General features: G+C 30.0%; 1 protein-coding gene across 2 annotated transcripts; it reads right to left on the bottom strand.

The window, feature by feature from the left end:
- Nucleotides 1–10,597: 10,597 nt before the first annotated feature.
- On the bottom strand, nt 10,598–14,587 carry LOC107878858 (ubiquitin-conjugating enzyme E2 28). 2 transcript variants are annotated; one of them, XM_016726015.2, is made up of 5 exons: nt 14,454–14,587; nt 12,524–12,625; nt 11,977–12,104; nt 11,035–11,139; nt 10,598–10,948 (listed from the first exon to the last, which is right to left on the bottom strand). In XM_016726015.2, the coding sequence occupies exons 2-5, from the start codon at nt 12,591–12,593 to the stop codon at nt 10,805–10,807; spliced, it is 447 nt and encodes a 148-aa protein (XP_016581501.2). In that variant the 5' UTR covers nt 12,594–12,625; nt 14,454–14,587; the 3' UTR covers nt 10,598–10,804. The 2 variants fall into 2 exon arrangements, with proteins under 2 accessions (XP_016581501.2, XP_016581502.2); XM_016726016.2 differs by having other exon boundaries at nt 12,524–12,595; nt 14,454–14,545.
- Nucleotides 14,588–15,255: the final 668 nt, after the last annotated feature.

Genomic DNA, 15,255 nt, shown 5'->3' with positions numbered 1-15,255 from the left:
GTAAATGTAATAGTAGAGGCAAAGTACCTTTTATGATCAAATAAAGAGCATATGAATTTCATTTAAGCGAGTTATAATTTGACAAATATTATATTTTTCTGAATTGAAAGCAAAAAATTGAAATTAAATTATTCAGTAGTGAGATGTTCATATAATATATGGTTGTTTAAAGTTACGTATCAATAATCAATTGAGCATTAACTTTTTAAAAGAAACTATAGTCTAAAATATGACATGAATTTTTGTTGGTATAAAATATATTATGAAAATGATATAACATCTTTTTTAAAAAAGTAACTCTGAATGTTTCTTTTTTTAGGTCAAAGTTAGAGGTATGATTTTATGCATCTAAACCAAATCAAAGATTTTTTCTATTTCTATTATTTTTTATTTTTTATTTAAAAAAAAAAAAGTAAAATGAAGAACAGTTCTTTTCTGTTACCACTATTTTCTGAATCTCCCTGGTTTTACTCGTTTTATTTGGATTACTATATAAATTTATATAGATGAAAAGAACATTAAATTTGTCTATTTGCTTTTTAAAATTTAAAAATTAAATGTTTACTACCTATTTTCATTTAGGAGTTGAAAATATTAAATAATGTTTTACTTATTATGATAGTTAAGTCAAGATTACGTTATCTAAAAATTTAGCACGATTGGGAAATTAAATTTAAAAACTGTTATACTTTGAACTTGGATATAATGCATAAGGGGGAAGCATTTAATACAAGAGCTCTTAGATATATTCACATTATTTTATTTTTTAGTATTCCATTAAGCAAGTGATATTTCTTCAGTTCGAAAATCATAGGAAAAATGTTATCTGCTCTAATCTTTTTTGGTCAAATATATCCTAATAATGTTGTTTGTTCGGATATTTTTTAGAAAAAATTTCAGAAATAGCAACTTGTAGCTTTAATTATAACTTTTATAACAACAGATTCATAATTACGAAAAATAGCAAATTGTATTTGTATTTAAGTAAAATGTTGCTATATAAATACATATACAAATATATATATATATATATATATATTACTCATAAATACATATGCACAACTGAAAAATACATATTCTTCTATTATTATGAAGTGAGTAAAATATTGTTACTTTTGCTATAAGTTGTAATTTTGAAAAAGTGTTGCTATTTATTGTAATTATAGTCTTACGAATGCTAAGTTATTTTTATTATACTTTTAAATTGAAATTTTTGGTTACCCTCAAAAGTGTAACATTACTGAAGAACTAAAATATTTTGTATAATAAAATACATTATATTATTAACCCTTTCAATCATGGAAATTTGTGTTGTTATTTAGGGCGTTTCGCCATGAATTTTTTTTTCTTTTTTTGAAAAATTTTTTTGGAGTTGAAAATTGTAGTGTTTGGCCATGAAAATTCGAAAAATAATTCTGAAAAAAAATTCTGAAAAGGGAAATAAGTTTTTTGTTATTTTCATAATTTTCCAACTCTAATTCCAATTTTTTTTATTATTACATATAACTCCAATGTTTTAAATTTTTACATAAAACTATCCTTATAACATTACTTTTTCAATATTATGTTTATAGCAGTTTTAAAAAATAAGATAATTATAATTTCAAACTTAATGCTATCCTAATTAATATATATCTCTTTTTCTCTCTCATCATTATTTTTATTCCTTATTTAATTTTCTCCCTTATTTAAGATATTATTTTACTGTTAATTTATATTTATACCCATAAATATATAAAGTATTATATTTATAATAGAATTATACAAAGTATGTTATATATAAAGTTTATAACATGTATATACCATATATACACATATATAAATATACAAAGTATTAAGAAACATATTAAGCATATTTATAATATAAATATACAAAGTATGTTATATATGAAGTTTATACCATATATATAACATATACACACATATATAAAATATAAAGTATAAAGAAACATACTAAGCATATTTATATATTTATGGTATATGATATAATATATCATAAATATGCAAAACATGTTTTACATAGAAATAATTTATTCACACACAGTAAAATCTTTCATGTATAAGAAAATTAAAGAAATAAATTAGTGGCACCCTAAAATTTAATAACAACTGATCATTTCTTATTTTTAGGAACGGAAAATGAAGGAAATAAATTAAATAAATTTTTAAAATAATAAATTTGTTTGAAAGATAATATTTGTTACCTAAAAAACACGAAATAATGATTTGTTAATATAACATCCATATTTATAATTTTCAAATATGAGAAACGGCTATTAATGTAATTATTATATATGTCATAATTGAAATCCATTAAATATGACCATGTATATGTAATTATTTTTATAATAGTAGCTAATTGTGTTCTTTTTCCATTAGTAGGTAAATTTTAGTTAGGTGATTTTGATAGTTTATAAAAGTTAGGGCATAAAATCATATTTTAAAAAGTTTTTTCAAAAGTCAATTTTTTTTTTTAAAAAAGACATGGCCGAACACAACTGCAACTCTAATTTCAACTCTAACTTCACCTCCAACTCCAAAAAATTTTAATTTTCATGACCAAACGACTACTTATTCTTCATTTTGATGTATGATTTTGCAAGTGTACAAATAGTCATTATAATTTGTATTTGTACCATGTATACGTGGTAGTTTTGTCAACTGCTACCTATATATAAATACAAATATATATAGTACAAACTAGAGAAATAGATTGATTTAGTGATGTTGGTGGGCTAAAACCTATCTAATAAAATTTATTTTGGTGACATTAGTTGGTTGGTACACCTCATATAATAGACAAAAAACTTTTATGGCAACCTTCAAGAAAAATGTTATTTAACTTTTTTATTTTTAATTATTTAATAACTAGAAATCGTTGATCGGAATATTATAGTTTCTATTTTGTCGTAGAATCTACTCATGGGAAAATGTTCTTTATAAAATGTTATCTTTATTTTCAGAATTTGAACTCGGAATTCTATAGTTAAAGGGGAAGGAATTTCATCTATTAAACCGCATGTCATGAAAGTAAATGTCAAATATATTAGGTCATGTATTATTATAACCTCCAAAAAAATGTCATTTAATTCTTTTTTATATTTAATTTATTATAGAATTCATTTGAGGAGAACACTCTTTATAAAGTTTTTTTTAAAAATTATTTTAGGACGAGAATTTGAAATATATCATCAATCCAATCGCGTTTCATAGTAGTAATAAATCTCAAATATATTAGGCCATTTATATATGACAACTTTCAAGAAAATGTCATTTAATCTACATTGGTATAAAACAAATTATAAGGGAAGCGCTTCTTATTAGAAATTAAGTAACATTTCAGGAATAAAGAAAATAATTTTATTTTTTTTGTGGATCAAAGAAAAAGAAGAATATTTTAGGGATATTGGGATGACATGTAATCACAAAAAAATGTGATTTATTAGTGGCACAATTCATCAATAGCCAAGTGGTTGAACAAGAAAGCATAATAGAAAAAAAAATAAAATTTATTAGAGGATCAAATCTTGAAAATAATGTCATAACCATATCTTCTATCCATAAAGAAAAGAAAAGTCACTACTACTAATTCTCACTTTTTGTGCAAAAAAGCAAAACTCCAATACCATAAATTTTTATTTTTTTTTTAAAAAAAGATAATTGTTTGGAGGGAAAATAAAAAGACAATAATGTAGTTGGAATTTTAAAAGTTATTTGAGACATCATAGAAGACAACAACATGTGAGAATCTGAAACTTTTTCTGAATTAGAAGCCACAATAAAATCCCCAAAGATTTTGTTACCTTATTTTTCAATTAAATCTTGAAACAAACTAAATCTAATGAAAACAGTTTTTTTATGTGGATTTTATTTTTATCTTTAAATAAAAATATATTGTAATAAATACTAGGAAAGTTGGTATTATTTAGTGTATATCACTCCGTTTAATTTTATCTTGATTTAATATTATATAAGGCGATCTTGTCAGCTAGATGAGAGAGCATTTCAGCGTAATTAAATTTAAGACGGTTGATATCTATCTATCGCAATCCCCTCTTTTATATGAATTTGAAACCCATAATATAGCAAGTTCACTAACACAAAATTTAAAAAGAAAAAGACTTCAATATTGAGATTTTTTTTTCATAAAGATCCTCTTACGAATTGAAGTGTATGTACCCATGTTGCTCAAACTTTCTGAAAATATATACGAGTGCGTGAACATCTTTCAAAAATAATGCATTTTGCAAAAAATTCAATACTGATGTGACAACATTTGTTTTGCACCACTAAAGGATGTAGTGCGGTGGATAAAGTTTTTTTTTCCCTTAATCAGAGGTCTCGAGTTTGAACCTTGAGTAAAAAAAATCCTTAGTAGGAAGCACTACACTCGAACGGGCCCTATTTGGTGCGAATTCGAATTAATCGGGTTTCAATGCGAATATCGAACACCAAATGAAAAACCTAAAATAACATTTATTTTGCAAGAAGTTCAATATTAATGCATGCAACAATATTTTCGAAGAGTACGAGTAACATATATAGGTGAATTATATTCCCATCTCCCCATAACTTTTCAAACTAATCTTTGTGTGGAAGAAACAATGTCTAGCCAGTTAAGTTGCGCGGACTCTTCATTTTTAATGCCGCGACTGCGCTCATCATGTTAGATTCTTCAAAAGTACACTAACTTTGACAAATTTAACACGTATTCATTGATATTTTTGATGAGTCGGAGCAACCTAGCTAACCACCATTGCAGTAGTGTGTAGTGATATATATAGTATATACCACTACTCTCTTCGTTTAAAAAAGAATGACCTACTTTTTTTTTTTAGTTCGTTTAAAAAAGAATTACCCATTTTCTCTTTTTGGTAATACTTTAATTTCAACTTTCCATATGTTTAGAACCACAAAATTAAAGGATATTTTCATACATTAACACAACTTTAATTTAAGTTCATTGGTATGAGGTAGGCACAAAAATCAAGAGAAAGAGGTTAAAAAAGGGATAGAAAGCCAAGAGAAGGGAGAAGAATAGAGAGAAAATGGAAAGAGGTAAAGACAAGTCACCATCAAAGAAACATTACAGGGAAAAAGACATGGCTATAGCAAACACTAGTACTATACTATATATTTTAGTACTTATTAAAGAGAACAACCCTGTCTGTTTTTTTACAGTTTCACTAGTCTCCATCAATACTGTTGCACAATTCCCTCGTAATACAGTAATTTTTTTCACTTTCGGGTTTCGATTGGTTAAATAATTAATTTTCAGATTAGTTATTTCGAGATAACTTATCCCATCATGTATAGGGGATAACTTATCTCATCATTATGGCATAAATGTTGGGATAAATTATTTCGGTGTTAACTAATACTTCCAACCAAACTTGAGATAAAATAATCCTTTATTTTATCCTGGGACTACTTATCATCTATACCTCACACCAAACGACCCCTTAATTTAATGTCAAAGATAAATTATACTACTCTCGCCGACCCATTTTATGTGGCACCCTTTACTTTTTAAGTCCGTTATATTTCAAGAAGAATATCATTTTATTATAACTAGAAAGAATTTAGATTAAGAATATCATAAAATGAGGAGTGTAAATTAAAAAAATGTATTAGAAATGATCTTTCTATTTCATGAAGATAAGATAAGGTTTGCCTACATCATAGTAAATACTACTAACTGTTAACTAGTATATTAGTGCCTCTAGCAACTTAACAATTTGTAAGAATTAATTTAAGCATAACAAATAATATCAATATCGAATACTAAAATATTACAATCATTAAATTTAAGTAACTATTAATTAGCAAATATAGGAGACACTTTTCAATATTTTGGCAGGACAATCTCAAGATACTACAATCAATAGAAATATAATGGAACGACAAGCTTATTAAACCTCGTGAAACAAGTTACATCGATGATAAAATAAAATATGCAATTAGCAAAAGTAACATAAGTAAGCCTTCCTCTATGCATATCAAAATAGCAGTACATTCAACGAACATCGAAAATGAAAAATTTTTGGGTTTCATTATTTTCTATTTCAAACAGTGAAAAATTGAAACAGAGCATAGTGAAAAATATTTTTGAGTATTGTAATTTTTTGAGAAATGTAAATTTTTTTGAGTCATATGAATATGAGTGTTGTTGGGGTAGGAAAAAGGAATTGGGGTGAGATCATAAGTCACATTTGTCATTTTTTGAAAAATAAATTATTGTAAAAGAACATTTTATTACAATTAAATAAAAAAAATAAGAAAATATTTTTCATTGTACCAAACACACCCTAGGTGGAAATTTTGGACACCTGCACATGTTAGCATTAAATAAAAAAGGAGGACAAAACACAGATCTTTTGAGCTATCTTTTTCATAAGGGGGTACAGTACGGGGTATTCTACATCTTACTATAAAAATTTAAAAGGGACTAATTTGTCATGTCACTATTATAAACATTTGCAATTCTTTTAACCTATAGTTTCTATTCTGACACTATATTAATTAAAAGACAGCTTTGGTATTATAGTCTTTCGAAAAAATTCTCTTTTCACTGACTGCGTTTTGATCATTTCCTTTTCTTTTCTCATTCTTTTACATGAAATAGAGGAACATTTTTTATTTGTATATGAAGTTTCTTATTTGTGATGTTGATTGTTTTCTATGATTTTAAATAGATAGTTTTTAGTATTATCTTATGGCTAGTAACGTTAGTTTATTTTGCAGATTGTATTAGTTTATATGTATTCATGTTTTGTGTTTGTTATACTGTTATCGATCCTAAATTGGGGGTCTTTCGAAAATAACCCCGATACTGGTATGATCTGCATACACTCTATCCTCTCCACACTTGAGAATACACTGAATATGTTGTTGTTGTATTCTTTTTTTGACTTTATGGTTGGGGTAGGGGGTAATAATATTGGTGAATATTTTTTTATCTAGACGTGGCGACATTTTATTGGGTATGAACCTTTTTTATGTTTCCACCGTTTCAATTTATGCGGCATAATTTAATCAGATACGGAGTTTAAGAAATAAGAGAAAACTTTGTTAGATTTACTAATTTATCTTTCTCACGAAAGTCACTTGAGTGCTACTTTTTTGATTGACTTTTCTGATAAATGATACCCAATGACGATAAAATAAAAATTATGTCATTAAACAGTTGTCAAATATGAAAGGATTACATTTTTAAAAAAAATAGACTAAAATAAAGGTATGCCACATAAAATAAAAGGGGGTAATGCCACATAATCCGTTTGAGAAATATGTCACTAATGACCCTCGAATTACGGAGAAAATCAAGAGAGGAACAGATTTGTAATTGTACCCATATCATTTATCAATAAAGTTGTTGTTTCTTCGTATTTTTATTTGTGGTTGAAATTAATTTTATTTGTAATTTTTCTTTTCTTTTTCGAGGCTCAAACCAGGACGTTTAGCTAAGCTTGAATAAATTCTCTTCATAAACTACAATCTTTATGTCTGATAAAGTAATCGAGGTTCACATAAATTGATTCAAACACGATATTACTATATCTCTTTTCAAAAGGCTAATTTGTGCAGAAGGTCTCATGTATAGTAAATCTTTGCGGTTAAACTCATTTTCGAATTCTATACATAGCGAAAGTTTTAATTCACCGGACCGTAACTTTTCAACTGGGGCAGCCAACATGCCACTCCTTCATACATCTGACCATTCATCACATGTCTTGTTTCTTTGTGACTACTATTAGTACTATTATTTCAAGTTTTACTCCCAAAATTACTTTCTAAAATCTTTTTTTTTCTACCAAAATAAAACTGATTTTCTTTCAAAGTTTAGTAGTATAAGTTATCTTTAATTTATCAACAATTATATATGGATGAGATGTTTTCTTCTAATTAATTTGACCTTTCACCAACATATCCATTTAACTTTGGTTTCGTGTAATACTAAAATTCAAATGTGAAGACTTCATATAGCAATCGATAAGGCTATGATACGTATCTTCATATCTTACTCTAAACCTGAAAAATTTGAAAAAATTATGCAAAAAATATTTGTACTTAGGCGAAATTTGCAGTTTCTATGACCCCCTTAGACTATAATTTGCCGTATTTAACTAGCATAAATTTGTTCCTTATCAAACATTTTTTTCTTATGTGCTCAATCTGCGTGAAATAAACGCAGCGGTCCAATTACTAAATATATGCTAGTTAAATACGATAAAAAGTAGTCTAGGAGGTCATAGGATTCTCACAAAGTTCAGAATGCGTAACTATAAATTTCGCTAGATATTTTCTGCACCTTTTTCCTTAATTAATGTCCAATCTTGAATTAGTAACTGCTTTCAATTTTGAAGAAAAATTTCAAATTATGTGAAACTTTTTATTTTTGGAATAATTTCTTAATCTTCTTGTACTAATAGCCAGGTTCCTCTTTAAGAAAGTCTCTAAAATGACTTAGTTATGTGGCTAGGCAAATATAGTTAGGTAATGAGCTGGTAATTTGCCAATATGGTTGAAACTTTTTTGTTTTAATTATTCGGTGCTCAAAATTTACTAACCTTGATTAATTTGAATTCACGCTATATCAAGCTCATTACGACTTCCATTTCTAAGCTTTTAACCTCGGACCTCACGCTATAGCTAGGACTTTTATCAGATTAATTTAAAATTTGAAATATCATTTTCAACAGTAGTACTACAACAACATACCCTTGTATAATCCAACGACAGAGGTCTTATGAAGCTAGGTTAGGATATATGCACACCTTACTTCTACGGCACAAAAAGACATTTCGAAAATAAATAAATAAATTAAATGTATGAAGTGAATTTGAAAAAAGAAAAAAAGAATTCACTCCAATGCAAACTTCACAGCATCTTATTTTTAACTTTTTTTTTTCATTCAGCGTCCGATATCCGCAGTGAAGTCCGACTAATCCAAATCGCACTCCCATTATGAAAGTAGCACTCCCAACAGAATTTTTTTCATACCCAAGGCTCGAACTTGAGACCTCTGCTTAAGGGTGAAACAGTCCCACCGCTGCACCACAACCCATGTTGATATTTTTCACTTTTTTCTTTCCATCCGGTGTTCGGTACCCGCAGTGAAGCCCGACTAATCCGGATTGCGCGTTGCAAGTCCCATTATGCGGGTAGCGCTCCCAACAGAATTTTCTCCATACCCAGGGTTCAAACCCGAGACTTCTGATTAAGATTGAAATAGTCCCACCGTTGCACCACAATCCATGTTGGTATTTTTCACTTTCTTTTTTCCCATATGCCAATTTTGTGCCTACATATTTGTACTAATATTGTAAGCTGTCAAAACTTTAAAAATATGACAAAACACTGATACACAGTATATGAAGAGGACCACTTTTTTAACTTTTTGTATGAATCTAACTACAATATGTATATATTCCTTTTGCATTGTGCTAACCAGAGTAAAAAGTTTTTTTTTTTTAAAAAAAATATTAATTTCTTTCACCATACTTGGTATATAAGAATGAAGAAATTTTGAAAGGTGAAGACTTTTCTTTTTATTGTGGTCCATTTTTTATATAGGATCTTGTAAAATCCTTTTCTTATATTCTGTAATATAATGGTACTGAACACTTTTGTTTTACATGCCAAACTTTTTCTATCTTACCATGTGTGTGTCTAGCTGGATAATATTCCATCTTTTTTTGATAAAAAATGTAAAAACTTCCAAACTAAATTCTCCAAATTTGGTCCATTTGCCAAACAATCAACTAATAGTTACTTGCTCAATCCCTATAATTGAAAACTAATAGCTTAAGTTTCACGGAATCTTCACTTTTTATATTGATGAGTTCATATTGGCACACATTTATTGACATTTTTTTATGAGTTCGAGCAACATACCTACACCGTTAGTTCACTTTTACTTGTCGTATTTCGCTTTACAAAGTCAATTTGGCTAAATTGAATTGAAGTAGATTTAATTTAATGTTTCAAATTTAAAATTTAGATATTCAAAAAGGTAATACAAAAAATGCTATAAGTTACAATCCATCTCATATTAATACGATTAAAAAATACATCTTAAAATGTTAATCAAAGATCATATGGTTTGACTCTCGAAAAGTAAAACATTACAAGTAAAATAAACGAAGAAAGTAATTGATTTTAAGAATACAATATAACAGATTTTTTTATTTTTTTTTAATATGTTAAAAGTAACAAGTCACAAGAAAATATTTGCTCAATTTCTTGAGAGAGTTTTTCATGATATGTTAATTTGTGCATTTACTCCATTTCAATTTATGTATGTGATTTGTTTCGAACTTCGAAATTCAAGTAAGATTTTCTCTCACAGTAAATTTTTATACATCGAAATTATCGATTATTATGACTTAGTTACTTTTTGAATAGTTTTCAAATAAATGAAAGCAACAGCAACACACTCAGTATATTCCCACATAAGAGGAATCTGGAGAGACTAAATGTACCCAATCCGTTCAATTACCTTCGAGGTGAGGTAGAGAGGTTGTTTCCGATAGATCCCGGCTCGAGGGGTCTGCGAGTAGTATATAGTATTATTTTTTAAATCAACCAGTGTATATTGATCCAGATTCTTTATCAGATAAATATTAAATCAACCAGTGATAAAATATTTAACCAGTCAAAACACAAGGACAAAATACCAGAAAACAAAAAAACAACAATATCAGAAAATTGTGCACCATTTTGCCTATTTTTATTTACTACTATTATAGCATAAAGCCCTGCTGATGATATTCATGGTAAGTAGAACCAAATGTGTTCAACTTCAACCCATGGCATATTTCTGAGTCCATGATCTGGCGGTACTCTCGTACTTCACTCTATCCGTCTTGTACATGTGCGCGATCTCTGGGACTAAAGGATCGTCTGGATTTGGATCGGTAAGCAAAGAGCAAATGGAAAGCAGCACCTGCGATTTCCAAGTGTAATCGTCACCAAAATGTTTTAACATAAAGCGGTAGGCTTTAGAATGGTAATAGGTATGAAATACTTTACCTTGGATACGGTAAGGGCAGGGCTCCATTGTTCCTTTAGGATATCAAGACAAATACTACCATTACTGTTGATGTTCGGGTGGAAGACTTTGGTTTTGAATGAGACCTGCAGAATTTAAAGATAAAAGGAGTAAAAATTGAAATCCCGGTAATCATTGCATGTAACACAGCAGAGTAGCGAAAACAGTAGCACGTTCACATAACTGGACTTCCAAGGGAGCCGACAGAATGGGTTCTCGAGTATAAATCATTAGAGCAAGGACTACAGGAAGCACATCGAGGGCAAATAAGAGAATGACTAATATCCATACTTAGGTTCAACAAGACAAAAAGATGAACAAGGCCACTGGTTGTTGAGGAATGTAAAAGCAGGACTTCACATCTCAGACAAAAAAAGGTTGCTTGAAGTATTCCACTTCTGTGTTATCTGGTTTAATGTTTTTTTCTTAACCAGTGCAGCCCTCCATCTCAAAGTTCGTGGATGGATATCATGGTGCAGGATCATTTCCTACTGCTTACGGGAATGAGGTACTGTAAAACTCATAGAGGACGCTAACATCACGGAAAATATTGGAACATTAAAGTTATCAACAGACCTAATATACAACCACCGCAAACCCAGTGTAATGCCACAAATGGGGTCTGGAGGGAGGGTGGTGCGTGCACAGCCTCACCCCTACCTTATGGAGGTAGGGAGGTTGTTCCAGATAGACTCTTGGCTCAAGTAAGCATATCAAACAAGTATGTAAAGCAAATACATTGGACATCAGTTTTAATCTACTGGAAACTCTTGCATTGAATAGCTTAGGTTCATTAGAGAAACAGAATTCTAAGGTAAGGAATGTTGGAATAGGAGAGCAAGATAAATTTTACGAAAAAAGAGACACCATCCACAAAAGACCAAATCTTTCTACATAAAATTTTCGTAAGACTTCAAAACTACCTTTGGGGGCTTGAATGGATAATCAGGGGGAAAATGGATAGACGCAAGGAAAACACCCCCAAAAAACGGGCTGTCAGATGGACCCATTATGGTAGCTTGCCAATGGAACATATCCTCACCAACAGGACCTGCAAGAAAGGTTGCGGAATACATTTTTTCAGTCTAAGACATGTCTATTCACATATTCCAATGCAATTGAAGACATGTCTAACAAATTAATAACACAGCCAAAAGAAATGTCACCGGTTACTCTACCAATCCTACACCAACGGTCCAACCCGCAGCCAAATCAAGGGGAAAAAAGGGTAACAAAGACGAAGAGGACCAAATGAACAGAAAATAAAGACTACGCATCGGAGGGTACGGGGAAGGAAAACAGATTATTTCCCAGCACATGCCTGATGTATCTCAAATATATTCCAACACAAATCCAAGCTGCAGACACGGAGAAAAGACGAGCTCATACGGAACAGCAAGCCTAGAGGGGACATCTATAACATGGTAATAAAGAGACATTAAGCAACACAAGTCACACATTCATAAATACCTGCACTGCAAGAAGCAGGGGGGTCTTTCTGCAAGTCCTTAAGTTCCTTCTGAATCCTCTTTGAAGCCATAACTAATTTGAGATCGACCGTTAAAAAGAAATCTAAAACAATAACGCCGAAAGAAGGTCAACTCAATAATTATAACAAGATATTAGCAAAATTTGGTAAAAGATGACTACACTTCAAATAATTTCACGGAAGTTGCAACTATATGCATTTTTTTTTGAGTAAAAAAGTATTGTATTCAAGAGCAGCAAAGTAATTAACATAGAAGCTGTTACTATATACACTATTAAAGAGAACATGTGCTTTCCATCGTGGTGCTGCTCCTGGAAGTGCAGAGGGAGAGGCAAGCAAATTACATTACAATGGCAATCTCAGGCAAGAGGACAGACAATGAAGTCCCAAACCAATGTAAAACACCCTCCCATCCCTAAAGAAAGGATTTTTACCATAATCAATGGCCTCGAAACAATACAAAACATCAATAACAAAAGAAACCACCACATCCTAGACTCTTAAGGGGTCGTTTGGTTGGGAACAAGTTATCCCAGAATTAGCTATCCCACCATGTATATGGGATAAGTTATCCCATCACACTATGGTATAATGATGGGAAAAATAATCTTGGGGCTAACTAAAACATCCAACCAAACGGTAAACTACAACAACAACAACAACAACAAACCCAGTGTATTCCCACTTTGTGGGGTCTGGGGGGTAAGATGTACGCAGTCCATACCTCTACCTCTGATGAAGTAGAAAGGCTGTTTCCGAAAGACCCCCGGCTCAAGTTACGAGATATCAAACAAACACATAGTACAGCACAGAAGCAGATGACATAACATAGATACTGCAGCCATAAGGAATATAAAACAGAGTAAAGCAGGAATGCAGGAATATAAAGCAGAGGAAAGCACACAGATTCGTAACAAACATAGAACACGGAACACGGAACAGAACATTGAATACGGAATCATACCAGGAATACACCCCCACCAATTACCTCGAGATTATTATACCTTATACCTCATACCAAACGACTCCTACCAGATAATGATCAAAAGTTTTGACTCGGAACAGGAAATCAAATAAATTACTAATAACTAATGGCATCAAAATACGACCACTAATACCAACAACAGGGGCAACCATTACATCCCAGTTTTTATCACACCGATAATGATCACCGGTTCACCTTCGACTTCACCACAACCTCTTCCTCCCAAAATTTCTAGACAATCAACACAACTAATGTTGGAGAAGCAGGATTTCATCAAAGGGGGGTTCAAAAATACAAAGAAGTAAATACACAAAAAAAGCCAAAGGAATTCAACCGCTACCATATATACATTAAAAATCCTAACTTTTCACCAAATTCAAACGAACCCCTTATCCCTACATAATCCCATCCTGCTTGCTTATACATACAAATGAACGGTGGCTCGGATGAACCCCTTAACCCCTCTTCCTCCACCCCTGCTTCCCTGCTAATGTAAACTAAACCAAAACAAGAATCCAATTTTCTCTAGAACCCCACAAACAAACAAACAATCAAACAAACAAAAAAGAGCTCCTTTTTTCCTGTTTTGTGATTTTTTTTTAAATAAAAAAAGATTAACCCTTTTCTTAAAAGATTATTCACAGTACATCAATTCCTCAAAACTAACAATCAACTTCTCCTTTATCAGTAAAAATTAACCAAACATAAAACAGAAACACAGAATAACAAAAACTTTATTCACAAGAATAAAAAAAGAAAAAAAACTTGGCAAACCACCATATAATAATAAATCCACAAAAATTACAACAAAAAAAAAAAATTTAACAAAAACAGAACAAACAAACAACGTAAGGAAAACAAGAAACATGAAATTAAACAACTAATGATAGAATCGAAAGGGCTAAGAAATGGGTAGGGTTACCAACCTTTTTTTGAGGGAGACTGCAACCAAAAGAAAAAAAATAAGGAGCTGAATATAAAGTATGAAAATATAATAATTACGTAATGTATGGAGTAATATATAAAGGTTTTTTAAAAAAATTTATTTTAATAATTACTAGTACTACTTAGTATACTACTTATTGTTTTTATATTTGGAAAAGGAAGAGTCCCCTTTTGGCGGTGGACACCTCATGACATGCACGTGTTTTTACGAAAGCTTTTTTTTTTTTCCTTTTCCATTTTTGACTCTTTATTTTTTTTTATTTTTCTTTTTTCCGCATTGGATATGAAATTATTATTTATTTTAATGATATATTTAAATAATTAAAATATGTACTTTTGATCTCTTTGATCAAGTTGGTGGTCTTATACATGTAATTTCTTATTTTTGATATATTCTATTTATTATGTTTTAATTAGCGTATTATATTATTGTTCTTACTGTTCTTTTTCCTGAATGTTCTATAGAATTTTTCTTTTTCTTTTTTTATTTTTTCATCTAATATTCAATATCTGCATTGGAGCTCCGATTAATTCGAATCGCGTACTTATATGATTTTTCTTATTAATTAACATGTTTTTTTTATTATTATTGTATTTCCTTTTTTAGAACTATTTTGATCTATTGTATTTAAGCCAAGGTCTTTCAAATATAAGGTCTGCATATCGTTTGGTAGAGTATATAAGAATAGTACAAAATAATGCTTGTATTAGCTATGTCTGCAATAATTGTGCTTGTATTTTTTTATGCAGTGTTTGGTTCGATATATTAAAAATAACATGAAT

Source organism: Capsicum annuum, chromosome 7 (genome assembly GCF_002878395.1).
Source record: "Capsicum annuum cultivar UCD-10X-F1 chromosome 7, UCD10Xv1.1, whole genome shotgun sequence".
NCBI classification, from domain to species: Eukaryota; Viridiplantae; Streptophyta; class Magnoliopsida; order Solanales; family Solanaceae; genus Capsicum; species Capsicum annuum.
This window is presented reverse-complemented; position numbering and strand designations above follow the sequence as displayed.